General features: G+C 38.0%; 2 protein-coding genes across 2 annotated transcripts; one reads left to right on the top strand and one right to left on the bottom strand.

The window, feature by feature from the left end:
* Positions 1-2,169: 2,169 nt before the first annotated feature.
* Positions 2,170-5,884, top strand: LOC137251139 (UPF0415 protein C7orf25 homolog). The gene is made up of 6 exons (XM_067785258.1): positions 2,170-2,738; positions 3,093-3,282; positions 3,354-3,490; positions 3,555-3,837; positions 4,954-5,225; positions 5,290-5,884. The coding sequence occupies exons 1-6, from the start codon at positions 2,580-2,582 to the stop codon at positions 5,416-5,418; spliced, it is 1,170 nt and encodes a 389-aa protein (XP_067641359.1). The 5' UTR covers positions 2,170-2,579; the 3' UTR covers positions 5,419-5,884.
* Positions 5,407-13,908, bottom strand: Or13a (Odorant receptor 13a). Its single transcript, XM_067785257.1, has 6 exons — positions 13,502-13,908; positions 10,768-11,238; positions 10,592-10,691; positions 10,423-10,530; positions 5,908-6,150; positions 5,407-5,832 (listed from the first exon to the last, which is right to left on the bottom strand). Exons 1-6 carry the CDS (start codon positions 13,864-13,866, stop codon positions 5,767-5,769), a joined length of 1,353 nt encoding a protein of 450 aa, XP_067641358.1. The 5' UTR covers positions 13,867-13,908; the 3' UTR covers positions 5,407-5,766.
* Between the last annotated feature and the right edge of the window lie 915 nt (positions 13,909-14,823).

The following is a 14,823-nucleotide window of genomic DNA, read 5'->3' as shown; positions in this document are numbered from 1 at the left end:
ATAGCTCATCCACGGTGAGATGCTTTTTGTCATAATCCTACATTAGCCTAAGAAAGAAACTATGGAAACTCATCCTGGTAACACTGGACATATTCAGTATATGAGGCTCTTAATGACCGACTACATCAACTTAGCCTGCTACTGTTAGTAATAATGGCGATGGTAGCCCACACTGTAGCACCTCCGGCTTAATCCTTTATTATTACACTTTCCTGTTCTTGAGCTCCACTTTTAAATTTTTGAAATAACGCATGAAAATAAGGTAATTCTATACGACAGCATGACACTGGTAATACGCGTCCAATCCGAAGGCGGAAAACAAAAATTTTAGCTCGTTCAAGAGATATTTGCAAAAGAAATTGAAAATTTTCATGTGGTTGTTGTAATTTTGATGATTTTGTTTTACCCACAAAAAAAATTGCGAACATAAGTGTTTTGCGTGGATATAGTTTTGGTCTCCAAACCGGTGTTGGACCCACCAGGTAGATGTTTACGCAGGTCACTTAATTGGCGGCGGCGGCGTAGGCTCTATTATATACCGGCGGCGGCGTGGCGGGCGCGCCGACAAAGTGATCGGCGTAAGCCTCTGAATTGAATCGCTGGACTTCAAAGTATCACATTGTCCACAACTAATGAATATGGAAACATACTGCTGACGTCAAATGTATGTTTGACGATCTGGAACAATATCATTAACTTGCGGATGAAGATCTGGGAGGCTTGTTAAGCGAAGATTAAAAAAAAAATAATATTGGGAAGGGTTTTGTTTATATGTATTTAAGGACATCGACGTTTCGGCCATTTCGGAAAGATCCGCGGTTTTTGCGGTATCGTGGATAGGTCAAAAAATTTGGGGAGTAGCTCCCTGCGGATAGAGAGAGAAATACTTTAAATGGTCACACTTTTTTAGTGTAGTTTCACCCAAGGAAATGTTCTGGGCTAACTCGAATACCCGTCGTCGGCCCGACATCTTTAGAACATTTGTGGCTACATGCTCGTCACGCACAAAGGCGACTTACGGTTTCTATCAATTATCTACTAATAGTCATGACTCTCTTGGCACAATTTTAACGATTAGCATCAATACTGGCTTATTGTTGATCGCGCCAAAGATCAGTTCAGTTTTTTCGGCTGTTTTTAAGAGCTGCAATTCCCGACGTGCGAACAGTAGCAATCCCGACCACCAGTCGCTACCACGCATCCTGGCCCTTATACCATATGCCAGCACAGAATCCATAGGACTGTGACTTCGAACTCATACCTTCGTCAACGTTACTTTCCTAGATGTAGCGTCGTTTGACACCTCTCTCCATATTTTTGGACGCGTATTAGCAGTGGCGGTAATAGTCTAGTTGAGGGGTCGACTGCTAATACGCTAGCAAAAATATCGAGAGAAGTGTCAAACGACGCGTCTTGACATCAGTATTAATAATCCGAAGGCGGAAAATAAAAATTTTAACACGTTCAAAAGATATTAACGAAAAACCGAAAAATGACCCGCGGGTACCTCCGAAACCGGGGGTCGGATCCATAGTATTTTTGCGCAGAACACCTTTCTGCGTTGGCGGCCTTCGGCCGCGACTATAAAAAATAACCCTGGGCTACGCCATGCCAAGTCCGAGTGTGTGGTATAACCGTGGCTACCGCCACGGTGATGCACAATTTTTTTGGGGGTACACACAACAACAACCACATGGAAATCGCCAATCGCCATCGGATTATTGTTCTCGAGATTAATACGCGTCGTTTGACACCTCTCTCGATATTTTTGGTAGCGCATTAGCAGTCGACCCCTCAACTAGACTATTACCGCAGTGTCATGCTGTCGTATAGAATTACCGTTCACAATTTTTTTTGTGGGTACACATTACAACAACCACATGAAAATCGCCAACTTCAACTGCAAATATCTCCGGACAGAGATACAACTTTTCTTTTCCGCCTTCGGATTATTGTTGTCGAGGTCAATACGCGTCTCTTGACACCTCTCTGGATATTTTTGGACGTGTATTACCAGTGTCATGCCGTCGTATAGAATTACCGAAAATAAGAACACCTGAAGCCGGATATACCTCCAATATATTACTCCGAAATAGTCCGAATTTTGTTTCTACATTTCCATTTTATAAAGATATCACTGTTAATGTTTTTGTTCGCTTTCGACATCAACAGCTGATCGCTGCTTTTTGCTTCATTCAAAGCATGACGAATTTTCTGGATTGGAGATAAGAAACATCTAATTGGATTAGACGAAGTGAATTAATTGAAAGAAAACTTGGGAATTTTCAAATATATATTAATAATTTTGTGACTGGCGTGGTGCCAAAGGAAAAAAACCAAAAGAATTAACTTTATACAAATAACAAAATTGAAAGATAACCTGGGAGTATAAGGGCTCTGCAAAGCACCTTGCCAACCGACGCTTGCTTTTGCGGTGTCAATTAAAACCAAAAAAAAAAGCATGAATCTATCTGGTGGTGGAAAATTATCAAGAAGAAGCAATCAGCTGTTGGGATATGGTACTGAATTCGACTTGATTCAAAGCGATTGGTTGGTGATTGGAAATATTTACATTTGAAATGAATAAAGAAATACCCTTTGGGGAACTAGTGGAAAGGGCTAATGAAAAAATAACGCTCGGTGAGGAACTAATTGACGAATTAGAACAATATATTCAAATTAATGGTGTGCACAAAATTCAACGGAAAATCTTACAGGAAGTCAAATTCTTGCGAAAGGTAAGTATGATGATGCAAACATATGGTCATTTGTATGGAAGGGCAATGGAGGGCTCAAATTTCCAATTCTCGTTAGGGAAGTCAATGAACGATAATGGACAACTGAAGTTTTCATGCTGTAAAGCAAATCGTTTCGGCGACATACGGGTTAGTATCCCGAAGTGCTAATACCGAACCGAACCAGGTTCCTGTCTGGCCATGTCGCTAATACAACCCCTAACCCATCGCTGATGTAACTCTTACGACAGGCATACCTGCCGCGGGTATACTTTAAGCCCTCTAACCCGCTGGGGGATTCTGAACTGACTCTCAACTATTTGTAAGTAACTCCATGCTAACCAATTCTCATTGCAGGTTATTAAAAATGAAACATTAAAACTAAATCACGTGCAATGTAGTAATTTAACGCACTACGCTTTTCTGGTAGAAATCCTTAAATTGCAGCGCGATGTAGTTCATGTCGATTGTGGATTTTCAGTTGAGGCTCGTCCTAATCCATTGCGTGTGGATATTGTTTGTGAAAATGGCCTAAAGTGGATCAAAGGTGAGAACAGTCGTTACTTTAATTTCAATTTAAGTCTAGTAAAAAATAAAATGTTTGTTATATTTAAACAGCAATAGCGCGCAATTCAAAATCACTTACTGATGCAGCGAAAGGTGCGGCGAGTTATGGTGCGCGTAGCATATTAGATCAAGCACAGGAATTTGTGGATGCAAGCGCACAACATTTATGCATGTTTAAATCGCCAAAAGTATGACAAAGAACATGTTATTAATGAACTTTTATATCAATGCTAATAATACACTCCCCCACAGGTTGTTTTCTATTTCAGCCAAACAATTGACAATGTTCTGCTTGTAGAACTGCAAGATATTGGTATTGAAATAGCATCGATAGAAGAGCCGGCCGATTGTGATGACAGTGCCGATGTGACAAATGTTAGCACGCTAAATATTGATATCACAACATTGTTGGCATATATTAGCAATGTTTGTAATGGTAGTTGCAATTGGATATTTCTTGAGCCAATACTTACGGAGCAGGCAGAAAAAGAGCGTCAGACACCATTGAAGCCAGTATTGGATAATTTATTTGAAGGTAATTCATTGCATTTTGGAACATATTTGGTTAGGTTAGGTGGTAGCTGCCCTGATAAGGATAGCTCATTTGGACAACATGAAGCTACGTTGTGATACCACATACACCAAAAATAACGGCGACTTAGATCTGGCTACTTAGAGAATCGTTGGGTAGCAACGATAAAGCTCTGAAAGATACCGATCTCAACTTTGGATAAATCCTCGGGAGATCCAAGTGAGTCGCGACCGAAGTACTTTCGCCTAGTTCTGGCAAAAGCTGGGCAATCAAGCATAAAGTGATTTGGAGATTCCACCTCATCATCCGCCATACAGCTGCAGCAGGATGGAGTTTCCAGTATATTGAGACGTACCGCATGGATACCCATGGGACAGTGCCCTGTCAAAACCCCAATGACCATTGTTAGATGAGCCTTAGTGAACCCAATTATTTCAGCAGACCTCCTGCCATCCACTTTCGGCCAGAAAGATCTTGCTACCCTGCAAGAGGTGGTGTCCGCCCAACGTTTGCTGAGCTGACTCGAGGCCCAGCTATGGAGGAGCAATCCACAGGTGGCCAGCAGAATCCCGAAATCCCTACAGCCATTTTCATCCGGTTCAGTTTTACCGATGTGGGCTAAGACAGTTACCCGGGAATATCACTATGGCCCGGTACCCAGATAATCTTAATTGTAAAATAATTCGATGCAATCGCAAGCGAGGTCAGGCACTCCCATACGACCCTCGATCGCACTGTAGTTGAGCTCAAGGCCTTGATGGCCGCTTGGCTATCAGAGTAGATGTTAAATTCCCTAACCGTAGTAGCACTGGATAGCGTTCCATCCACCCCATCCTTAATCGCAGCAACTTCCGCTTGGGATACACTGCAGTGAGCAGCCAACTTAAACTTGCGCCTTACATTTAGCTCTTGACAAAAGAACCCCCCCCCCCCCCCCCCACAACCTTACCGTCCAGCTCGACCCATCCGTGAACAAGTTAACCGGTCCGATGCCCCAGATAATTCCTCTTCCCCACTCCTCTCTCGGTGGAATGACTGGGGTGAAGGTTGTATAGGGAGCAGTTCTCGGCATACAATAGGAACATGTTAGGTAGTGGTTGAATTTTTTTTAATTTAAAGGTAAACGTCTTATTTGCTGTGAAACCGCACATAAATCATTTGAGGAAATTATTGCGTTACTGGCCGGTACGCGAGAGCATCAACGCGCTGCAGAGCTAATGAAACGCGTGGAAATCTTACCCGATGTTACCGATGTGCCCGCTGAGTTATCTGTCATAAAATTTAGCGGTAAAATAAATGAACGCAGTTTGAAAATTTTCGCATTCGGCATGCAAATGAAAGCGGTGACTGTAACTTCAAACAAGGCATTTATACGATCGGCTAAAATGCAGGTGTGTAAAATTTTTTTTAATTACACAAGTGTCTGTTTTTCAAAGATTGTTGTTATTATCATAGGGCATCAATGTGCCGGTATTCACACATCAAGCAAGAGCGTTGACCGAAATGAAAGAAGCTACAGGCAAGCCAGTTATCGACAACTTTGAAACCTCTAACTGCAACAACGCTATGGTCCAAACTTGTTGATGATGACAATTCGTAGGATGGGGCGAAGTACGGTTAATACAACATTGACAGGGGTGAATCCATATGTTTTCAAGTGGCTTTACTACACATTTAAGATGTTCAATTACATATTATTAAGCATCGTTTATTTTTATTAATACATAGCTCAATATAATAGTCCTAGTAGTGCAATATCAATTATTGTGAATTGAATGTTAAATCATTTTCCAAACTAAGCTTGAAAAAAATTATAAATACTTAAGCAAACCAGCAGCATAGGCATTGTTGCATTAAAATATGTAGCACTTTTCGCCTGTGTAGCGAAACGATTTCGCATCAAATGATGTCTTCAAACGCACTTCCCAAAATTCAATTGTCTTCATTTTCGTAGAAACTTTGCAATAATGCAAAATAGCTCATTGACGAGCTCATTAGCTAACAAAAATAAATAAATACAAGAAAACGAGATATCAACAATTTTAAATAATATTTTATTATACAAGAACTTACTCTTGAAAAGCTGTTTAACGAGAGTACTGAGAATTTTAATGCCGTTATGCATGTTTGTCGTTGACTACGCATAATCATAAATTGTAGATTCTTGCGAAACGTTGCATCTGTTGTGTAACACATTGACTTTTTCAACTGTAATTTAGCGTATTTGTCACATCTTGCGTTATTTCTAGCCACATCTGTTATTATCGTATCACTCTCCCAGTTGCATGCATACAAGTGATTGGCCATTTCAAAGGACTAAGAAATTGTTAGAAAAAATGTGAAAAGGAATAGGTTCAGCAGATATTGCCAATAAAAAAAAAAAAAAAAAATACGTCGTAACATCACATTGTCATCATAACGCATTTATTATTATATTTTTATTGTTACATCATAATATGCTATCATACTACAAATATATTAAATTCATCACGATGTTACAAAATTCAAATCAGTCTCTCACAATACCATCACAGCATCACATCGTCATCATATTACATATATCTATACAATTGTGTACTGCCTTTGCATGACACAGCATTTGAAAGAGATTACAGTACGAGAAGGTGCTAGTACTGGAGCGTGCCGAATTCACTACACCGTCACCCAATAACATCACATGATCACCAAATAACACTGGGTTAACATTCACCCCTGTTCTGCATCGATTACGTTCCCGTTCTACGCCCCGCTTTAGTCGAAGTTGGGTATTCTGCATTACGACGGAATCGTAACGAGAAGAGGAAGAGCAAATGATTTTTCGAAATCAGCTGTTTGTACGGAATGTGTGAACATTGGAACAAAATAAGTTAAAGAAAATTTGTGAAAAACACTGAAAAACGTTTATATTTTATTATCCACGCGATTTTGTACAAAAAAAGCCATAGAATATATGGCCGCAGTATTATATTTTTGGAGTGAAGTGCTTTCATAATTGTATGTGTGTTTTTGTCGTTCTTTTGGCCAATTCCCCGCCGTGGCCACCAAGTTTTGTTAAAACGGATTCCTGCACGAATATTGTTGGGAAAAAATCAATACTATATGTTTGACAGCAATTTTTATTTAAATTATTTTAGCGCTTCAAAAAATTATAGTTTAAACAAGAAAATTTTCCCAATGAATTCAAAAATAAAGTTGGTAGATATTCTTGAATCCAACGCTTCCAGAAAATATCAGCAACGTATTGTACGTTTCGCCAGTTCTTTCGCAAGTTCCAGTCGGCCTCAGAAAACTTGCCCAAGGGTTTATTACCGCTGGAAGATCCAAGCAAGAAATGATTTGGAGTTAAGACTTCATCTTCTGTGTTTTCCAAATCTACGTAAGTAAGTGGTCTAGAATTTATAATACGCTCACATTCCAAAAGCGCAGAATACTAAAAATATGATTTGGCATGATGCTGTAAAGTACTTTCTTCACGGATTGTATTAAACGCTCGAAACTTCAAACAATTTGTAATGTACCGTATTGGTAAAATCCTCGAAGTAAATAGCATGACAAATCTTCCTTTGTGACACTTTGTACTGGAAGTGCTAAGTTTTTGACAGTATGGGCGTTTAAAATATTATACTTCTTGGCATTCGGATGTCGCTGTGAAATTTGCAGGTTTACTAATTTAGAACCATCTTCATTGCGTGTAGTATCCGATATCCATTTCAGGCGCAAATTTTTCGGTTCCCCTTTAAGATCTAATTTTTCGCATAAATTTCTCTCCAGGAGAGTAACGTTAGATCCGTCGTCTAGAAAGGCAAAAGTATCAACCTTTCGGTTGATGTTATATAGTGTAACCGGAACTATTTTAAAATATGTTTTATTTCTACTTAACTGATTGGAATGAGCGGTAACAACTATAAATTTGGGTGCAAAATTATGCAGGAGTTTGTGGTGCCTTGCTTCGCAGCCATTAATACTGCATTTTATCTCAGAGCAGCAAAAATTTCCATGCTTCTGCAAACAAATTCTACACAACTTCTTCTGCTTCACCTAGTCCCACCTCTCTGAAAGCGTCATTGCGTTGAACTTCACACAATTCGTACTGCAGGTTGGCATCAAATTCTCCCTTTCGTGGGTATGCAGACTTCCGCTAACTTTAAGAATACCTGGACTAACTTTAGCAACAGCTTCCGAGACGTCTAGCAGCCATTTTGAGAATGAACAAATATCGGCTTCTTCGTTTATACTGTACAACGCCCAATTCATTTTTATTTGAGGAGGCAGCTTATCAACCATATCCTGAAGTAGTAGGCGATTTTTCATGTGGGACTCTAATCCAGATGCTTCAATTGTTGAACACAGGTTTCGGACAGTAACTGCGTAAGATACAAGCGTGTCTAATTTGTCAGCTCTTGGTGGTACTTGGACCGAAGTTTACTCAACAAATCGTAGATGATAATTTCCGGGCGACCAAACATCATTTTCAAAGTTCGTATTACCTCAGCGACATTTTTTGGGATTAAAAGAAGAGAGCTTACCACTTCCAACGCTTTTCCTTTGAGACATTTCTGGAGTCGTAAAAGATTTTCAGCATCACTAAAATTACATAAGTTATTGCTTTCTTGATACGAGCTGTAGAAAAGCGGCCATTCTTCCGATTTTCCTGTGAAGATTGGAAGCTCCTTTGCAAAGCTTTGGCGTATTGCAAGTTGTACATTGGTAAAAGGTTAGAGTGGCTGTGGTGCTTCTTTCTGAGATTGTACTTGCGCAACCCATTCCTTTGTTCTCGATGCGGATTCACTGCAGCTGCCTTTTCCTTCTGAAACTTCAACTTATGTTAGCAATTGCATTCTCTTCTCGTGATACTGTTTTTTACGTTCCGCGCGCTCTAACTCCAAGCGTTGTAGCTCTAAATGTATTTTCCATCGATTCGAACTTGATTTTGAGTTCGCTACAGCCGTTTTTGTTGTCCTTACACTTCGGGCTGACCTTACTTCCTCACTCTCCCTGCATTTAATGCACTTCCAAGGATGGGTTTCGACTCCAGAAGTCACTCCGGCGCAGTTGTAGTGATTCCAGGCATCACATACGTCGCATTGGACCATCTCGTCAGTATCGCCATGATTGCAAAGAGTACAGCTTTGGCCATTTGTTTTCGGAGGTGTACGAAACATTTTTAAGATTCACAATTTGCGCGGCGTATATTGAAATTAATAAAACGATATAATTAATAATATACAATTTTTTGAAGAATGTTGGGAAAAAATCAATACTATATGTTTGATAGCAATTTTTATTTAAATTATTTTAGTGCTTCAAAAAATTATAGTTTAAACAAGAAAATTTTCCCAACGAATTCAATAATCAAAGGCAAAACTGCTTTCTCAATATTATTGACATGGATTGCTATGAAATATAAAAATTACAGTTTGAACAGTAAGTATCTGTAACAGCAAGTGTCTGTAACAAATATAGTTGACATTTTCTGAATTTTATGGATGCTAATTTCATTGCACTGGCCTAAAATACTTTATGAAGATTATTTATTTTTTCGCAAGGATTGTTTACGTTTTCGCTTCACCTTCCTCTACTCCGGCAGCTTGCTTTGGCATATAACTGGACCCAACGAACAGATTCAAATTATAGCTGTCTATTATAATTGAATCAATAACCGCGGCATTATTTGTGGAGCTGGAAAGCGACGCATACGAAAATGGCCAGGCGAGAATGGAAAGGCAAATATTGCGAGATTTGTGTAATCCATTTGAGATGAGTGACGAATTAAAGAAATTGAACTTAAAAGTGGTAAAGTTTAATGACTTATTTTCTTATTTAGGTTCAAAAATACTTTCGACTTAATAAGGATGCTTTCAAGTATGTGTTAGATACTTTTGCGGGGCAAATACGTCCAAGGACTTCGACATGTTGTTTTTGACCCGGAAACATAAAAAACAATCACCATGAAGGCGTTTACGTTTCTTAACAAGTTTTACTTACATTTTTGTTAAAATTCTGTTATAAATTAATAAAAAAATAAAAAGAAAATATTTTCCGCCAACACATTTGCAACTTAGAAAAACGGAACTACGATCGAAATGCAGAATACTCAAAATCGAACGATTCGAAGTTGGATCGAAAGAGATTGGAACACAGAATACCAAAATTGCCAAATCGAAAAAATTCCAATCCAAGTCTAAATACAGAATCGGGCTGATTATTTCGATGCAATGTCACGAGGTGATATGACATTAGAAATATTTATCCCTCAATACGCGCTCAACATCTTATCACAACACATCATCTTACATTTTGAACATTTTAGACGATATTAACATAACCCACAAATCCATTAAAACAATCTACGACAATACCACCATGTTATTTTTTGCATGCAAACGATTTAGATATTCGTATAACACCGGCATGGCACTTACAAAATCCATTCTTGATCACAACATCTAGTCAACATCACGTAACTTTGAAAAACATGTGCTTCTTATCTATAACACTTATCACGCCATCACACCATCGTCACATGACACAAGTAGGTGTCAGAACATAAAATATTGTAATAAATATCTAAATACGTTGCCTAATTACATTTTGAATAAGTTTGTCACCGTTCCAGCAAAGCACAAAGAGCTGTGATAATGCAGAGAAGATGTATACAAGAAATTTAATATAGTCACCGATAAACATATTTTGACCCTGCAAGATTTTTGAAATTTTGTTTAGATGAAAACAATTTTTTTCACAAAGTTGCGCTTACCGTAACCAATTGGAAACCAACCATACAAATTAGTACCGTGGAAATCAAGAAATTGACTAGCAAGATGGGACTAAAGAATTCTTCCAAGCAACTAACGAAGCTGTATGAAAGATATTGAGTAGTTTTTTTTTGTGCCTAAGGAGTATCTCTTAACCAATCAATTATGTACTACTCACTCAAACAATGTGTTATGCTTCTCAGCAATTTTGTCCAATCTTCGAATACATTCACGTTGATACTCGGCCACTGTACCATGACCACGTTGAATTGCAGCATACGAATCGGGCAAAATATTATCAATTTGATTATGTAATATACCGAATTGACCACAAGTATAAGTTACAAAGAAACCGAATAGTGAGTCCTCAGCAAATAATGTTGTAATCACACAAACACCAGCCCAAGCTGTGAATAAATATGTCAATGCATAACGCCAACCATGATTTGCATCGTAAGGAAACAGCATTTTATACGGAAATGGTTTCGAATCATCTGATGAGCCATTCGAATCATTCACCGTTGATAAATAAAGCTCGATTAATGGCAAGAAACAATACATCATGATGAGGCTACATTGCAGTATGGCTAGTACTCGAAATACGCGCATGTTACGGATGCAATGGCGCTCAATGGAAGGATGTGAAAATCTGCAAACAATCAATGTTTCAGTACTTGGTTCAAAATTCATTGTGTTGGTACAAAGAAGAAAAGTTCTGTGGTTAGTGGTGGTACGACCTCTCCTTTCTTTCTCTCGAAAAACGGGTGATTACATTAGAAAACAGAACTCTCATCCCATGGAGCTTTTCAAGTACAGCATCTTATGGACATCTAAAATTGTGCGTCCACGATCCTCGATATTATCCTTAAAACAAACCTAAAATAGTTCCGAAACGATCCCGTAGTAGTTGAAAAATGTTAACGCAAATAATTAGGAAAAAATAAGAAGATAAATTAGAAATCTCGGTATAACGTCGAGACAATTTGGAAAGCGTTCTGGAATGATTTCGAAAATGGTTTCGGAATTACGTAGATATGACCTTTGCGTTTGTTTTCGACTAGTTTTGAAACTACTTTTTGAGTGTTTTGCCATAATTTGTAGACTATTTCGGCACAGCTTTGATATTTTTTTTGCACTTTCATCGAGATTATTTCGGTACTGTTTCGGTTCAGCTCCGGAATGATTTCTTATCGTTTTCGGATGATTTTAAGACTATTTTGGAACAGTTTTAGGATTATTATTTCAGGGATCATTTCGGAATTTTGGCTCGAGGTCTAATAATAATAACAATAACCCATCGCATTTTCCAAGGCTTTTCTGAAACTGTTTATATGAGAGCAACCTTTTAAAATATTATGCTCAATTTTGTTTCTGAAAACAGAAACATTGAGAGCAACGAAATAGCAGACGAACTTGAAAATAAGAGGAGCCTTTTGAACGCAAGTGAGGATCTCTACGGGCGCCCGAACAAACGTGACCAGATTACGTTCAGAAATATTTTTGAAGCTATCAAAATATTTTCTATTGTGAACAGTTTGTTTTTTAAAATTTCATTAAAAAAATCATTTCTTGAATGAGGAGTTCCATATCAAAACGCAATAGGTGCGTATACATTTTTTTCGGATTTTAATACGATCATATTCTAATTTACAACAGCTGTGTTTTTTTTAACATCTATATACGTTTACGCTTAAACTTTATATGGACTGCTAAGCGTTAAACTTTATCTACTCTTCTGAAATTGCTGCGCAGAAAATTAGTACTCCTAAATTTCAATACGCATTATACTCAGATGCAACTGAAATATGTGTCTATTAGGGTGGGTCAATTTGTATGGACGAAAGTTAACCGATATCGCGCCATCGATTCAGGAAAAAAAGTTCCACTACGCATGCCAAAAAAAAATAATTATCGAGCCTGCGAAATTTCATTTTTTTTGACTTTTTTTCGGCTTTAATTTTTAAGGTTTTTTTCATGACCTACTAAAAAAATTTTCATATGTAATAAATAAAAATAATATTTTTTTTTTTCAAAAAACTGTTATCGACAACGTTTTAGCGGACATTTTTGGGCCGGACAAGGTATACATGAAATTTTTACAATCAAATGAAAATTTTTTTAGTAGGTCATGAATAAAACCTTAAAAATCAAAGTCGAAAAAAAGTAAAAAAATGAAATTTCGTAGGCTCGACAATTGGTGGAACTTTTTTTCCTGAGCCCAAATCCTATCGAAAAATCGATGGCGTGATATCGGTTATTAAATCGACCCAGTCTAGTGTCTATGTTTCACCTCTATGTATTACCTCTACAAATGGTGTGTGTCCACTATTCATCGCAACCGATTCAGCTATAGGTTATACACAACCATACAACAGAGGTTTGTGTCTCCGCTGTTCGGTACAACATGTTCTGTAGCTAGTTGCCGCTAGATGGGATAAGCGTTTTTTTACGCGCAAACGTAGACGTATACACATACGTGTAAAAAAAAACGGCTAATATCTTCCAGACTGTTCATAAAAAATTATAGGAATTAAAATTCTGATTGAAAATTGGGGTTTTACTTATATTTTTTGATAACGTTTTCTAAATTTTCTCGAAACTTTTCGATTATAATTATTGCGTTTTGATTTGGAGCTCCTCAAATAATCTCAAAAGCACAAATGTTAAACTTACGAGTATGCAATTCTATAGCTAATTACGTTTCGAACAATTTTTATCGAACGATGGGTACCAAGCGTCGAAATTTTGTGTTATGGAAAGCGAAAACGATTATTTGATACGCGCTCTTGATCTACATCGAATTACGGACTACCATCGGACTACCATTACATGGTCTCGATTGCATTTTATGAATACTTCTCCACACACACATCACAAACCACCTTACACAATTAAATTTCATAGGTACTTACTTTGGTATCCATATATCCTTTACGAATTTTCCAATCAGCTTACGAAATTTACCTTGATGTAAACGTAAATGTAATAAACGTACAAAATTCAAAAGACCCATAAATGTCGTACAACCATTCTCAGTGGTAACCATTATATTGCCAAAGGAGTTAATGAGAAATGCACTTTGATAACCGATTGTGATACCAACCTTAAGCACGACATACCACGCCCACATTGTATATAGAATTCGAAAACATTTTTCGTATGAGTTAGAGTTGGTGTCGTATTTTAAAGGCCACGATCCGTTCAATTTTAAACAATGACATTGTAAAGGAAATTTAAAATTAATTGGATCACTTAAAGATTTTGGTTGGTAAAACATCGCGTCTGATGTAGAAAATTATTTGTATAAACAAATTTTGAATTCTGATACAAAAATGCGCCAGCTCAGGGTTATTTATATTAAATTGAGCAAAGGATATGTTTTGGTGCTGAATTTGGAGGGCGTGTCTGTTAAATGTGGGCGTGTAATGTAAATAGTCGAATTAAAATTTCCATTTTATCGTTCAATCAAAATGACACACAAATACTGGGAGAGTAGTAATTAAATGCGTTCGGACAATTATTTCAATTTCAATTGAAGGCATTTGACGACTGCTGAAGGATTGACGATGGATTGGCATCGGAGGCGGCATAAATTACACTGAGGATATGGGAAAATCTGAATGAGGAAGTTTGGATTTGTGGCCAAATCATAATTCATCTTTAACTAGCGTTTTCCCGCCTATTTGTTTTTGGCTAGTTCTGCTTAGCGATTATTGACGGCAATTGGAAATACCAAAGGCGGCCAAGTCACTTATTATATCCTCTGCTGACAAAGTCGGATGTTGACAGGAATACCTTCTATGCCGAAGCACCATTGCTCATAAGTATGATATGAGCTAGTTATCGAAACCGGTAAATTTTTGCTCGCTACTCTATGTTTAAACGTTCGTAAAGTTCATCACGGTGTACACAGTTAGCATCACGTGAAAGCCCGTAAATGTTCCGGCGAACTGTTTATCGCATATTCTAAGGTCCATCCTATCTTAATTCGACCGCGTCCATGAATTAATTTCTGACCATGACTGCAGCTCTCCCCCCGCCTTCTGACTCCGCATAGTAAGCATCGAATCCTCAAGCGCTGAGCATTGAAGCTTTTGCGCTAGGTGGGATCAGTGTCAAACCCTAGCTAAGAGAAATGGAGAGGTCCTCGACGTCCGTGTAGGAGGTTGATTTGTAGCACCCGCAGCATCATTAAGCTGTATGCTTCCCTTCAACAACAACACCAACGATGAAC

Source organism: Eurosta solidaginis, chromosome 4, assembly GCF_040869045.1.
Source record: "Eurosta solidaginis isolate ZX-2024a chromosome 4, ASM4086904v1, whole genome shotgun sequence".
Lineage (NCBI taxonomy): Eukaryota > Metazoa > Arthropoda > Insecta > Diptera > Tephritidae > Eurosta > Eurosta solidaginis.
Note: the sequence above shows the minus strand (reverse complement) of the source record. Positions and strands in the feature narration are given on the sequence as shown.

Coding starts and splice junctions, on each gene's coding strand:
- Or13a (XM_067785257.1), bottom strand. CDS start 13,866: ATGTTTTACCAACCAAAATCTTTAAGTGATCCAATTAATTTTAAATTT. Junction 10,531..10,591: donor TTGGTTTCCAATTGGTTACG/GTAAGCGCAACT, acceptor AAAATCTTGCAG/GGTCAAAATATGTTTATCGG. Junction 6,151..10,422: donor GTGACAAACTTATTCAAAAT/GTAATTAGGCAA, acceptor ACAATTTCTTAG/TCCTTTGAAATGGCCAATCA.
- LOC137251139 (XM_067785258.1), top strand. CDS start 2,580: ATGAATAAAGAAATACCCTTTGGGGAACTAGTGGAAAGGGCTAATGAA. Junction 3,491..3,554: donor GCATGTTTAAATCGCCAAAA/GTATGACAAAGA, acceptor ACTCCCCCACAG/GTTGTTTTCTATTTCAGCCA. Junction 3,838..4,953: donor ATTGGATAATTTATTTGAAG/GTAATTCATTGC, acceptor TTTAATTTAAAG/GTAAACGTCTTATTTGCTGT.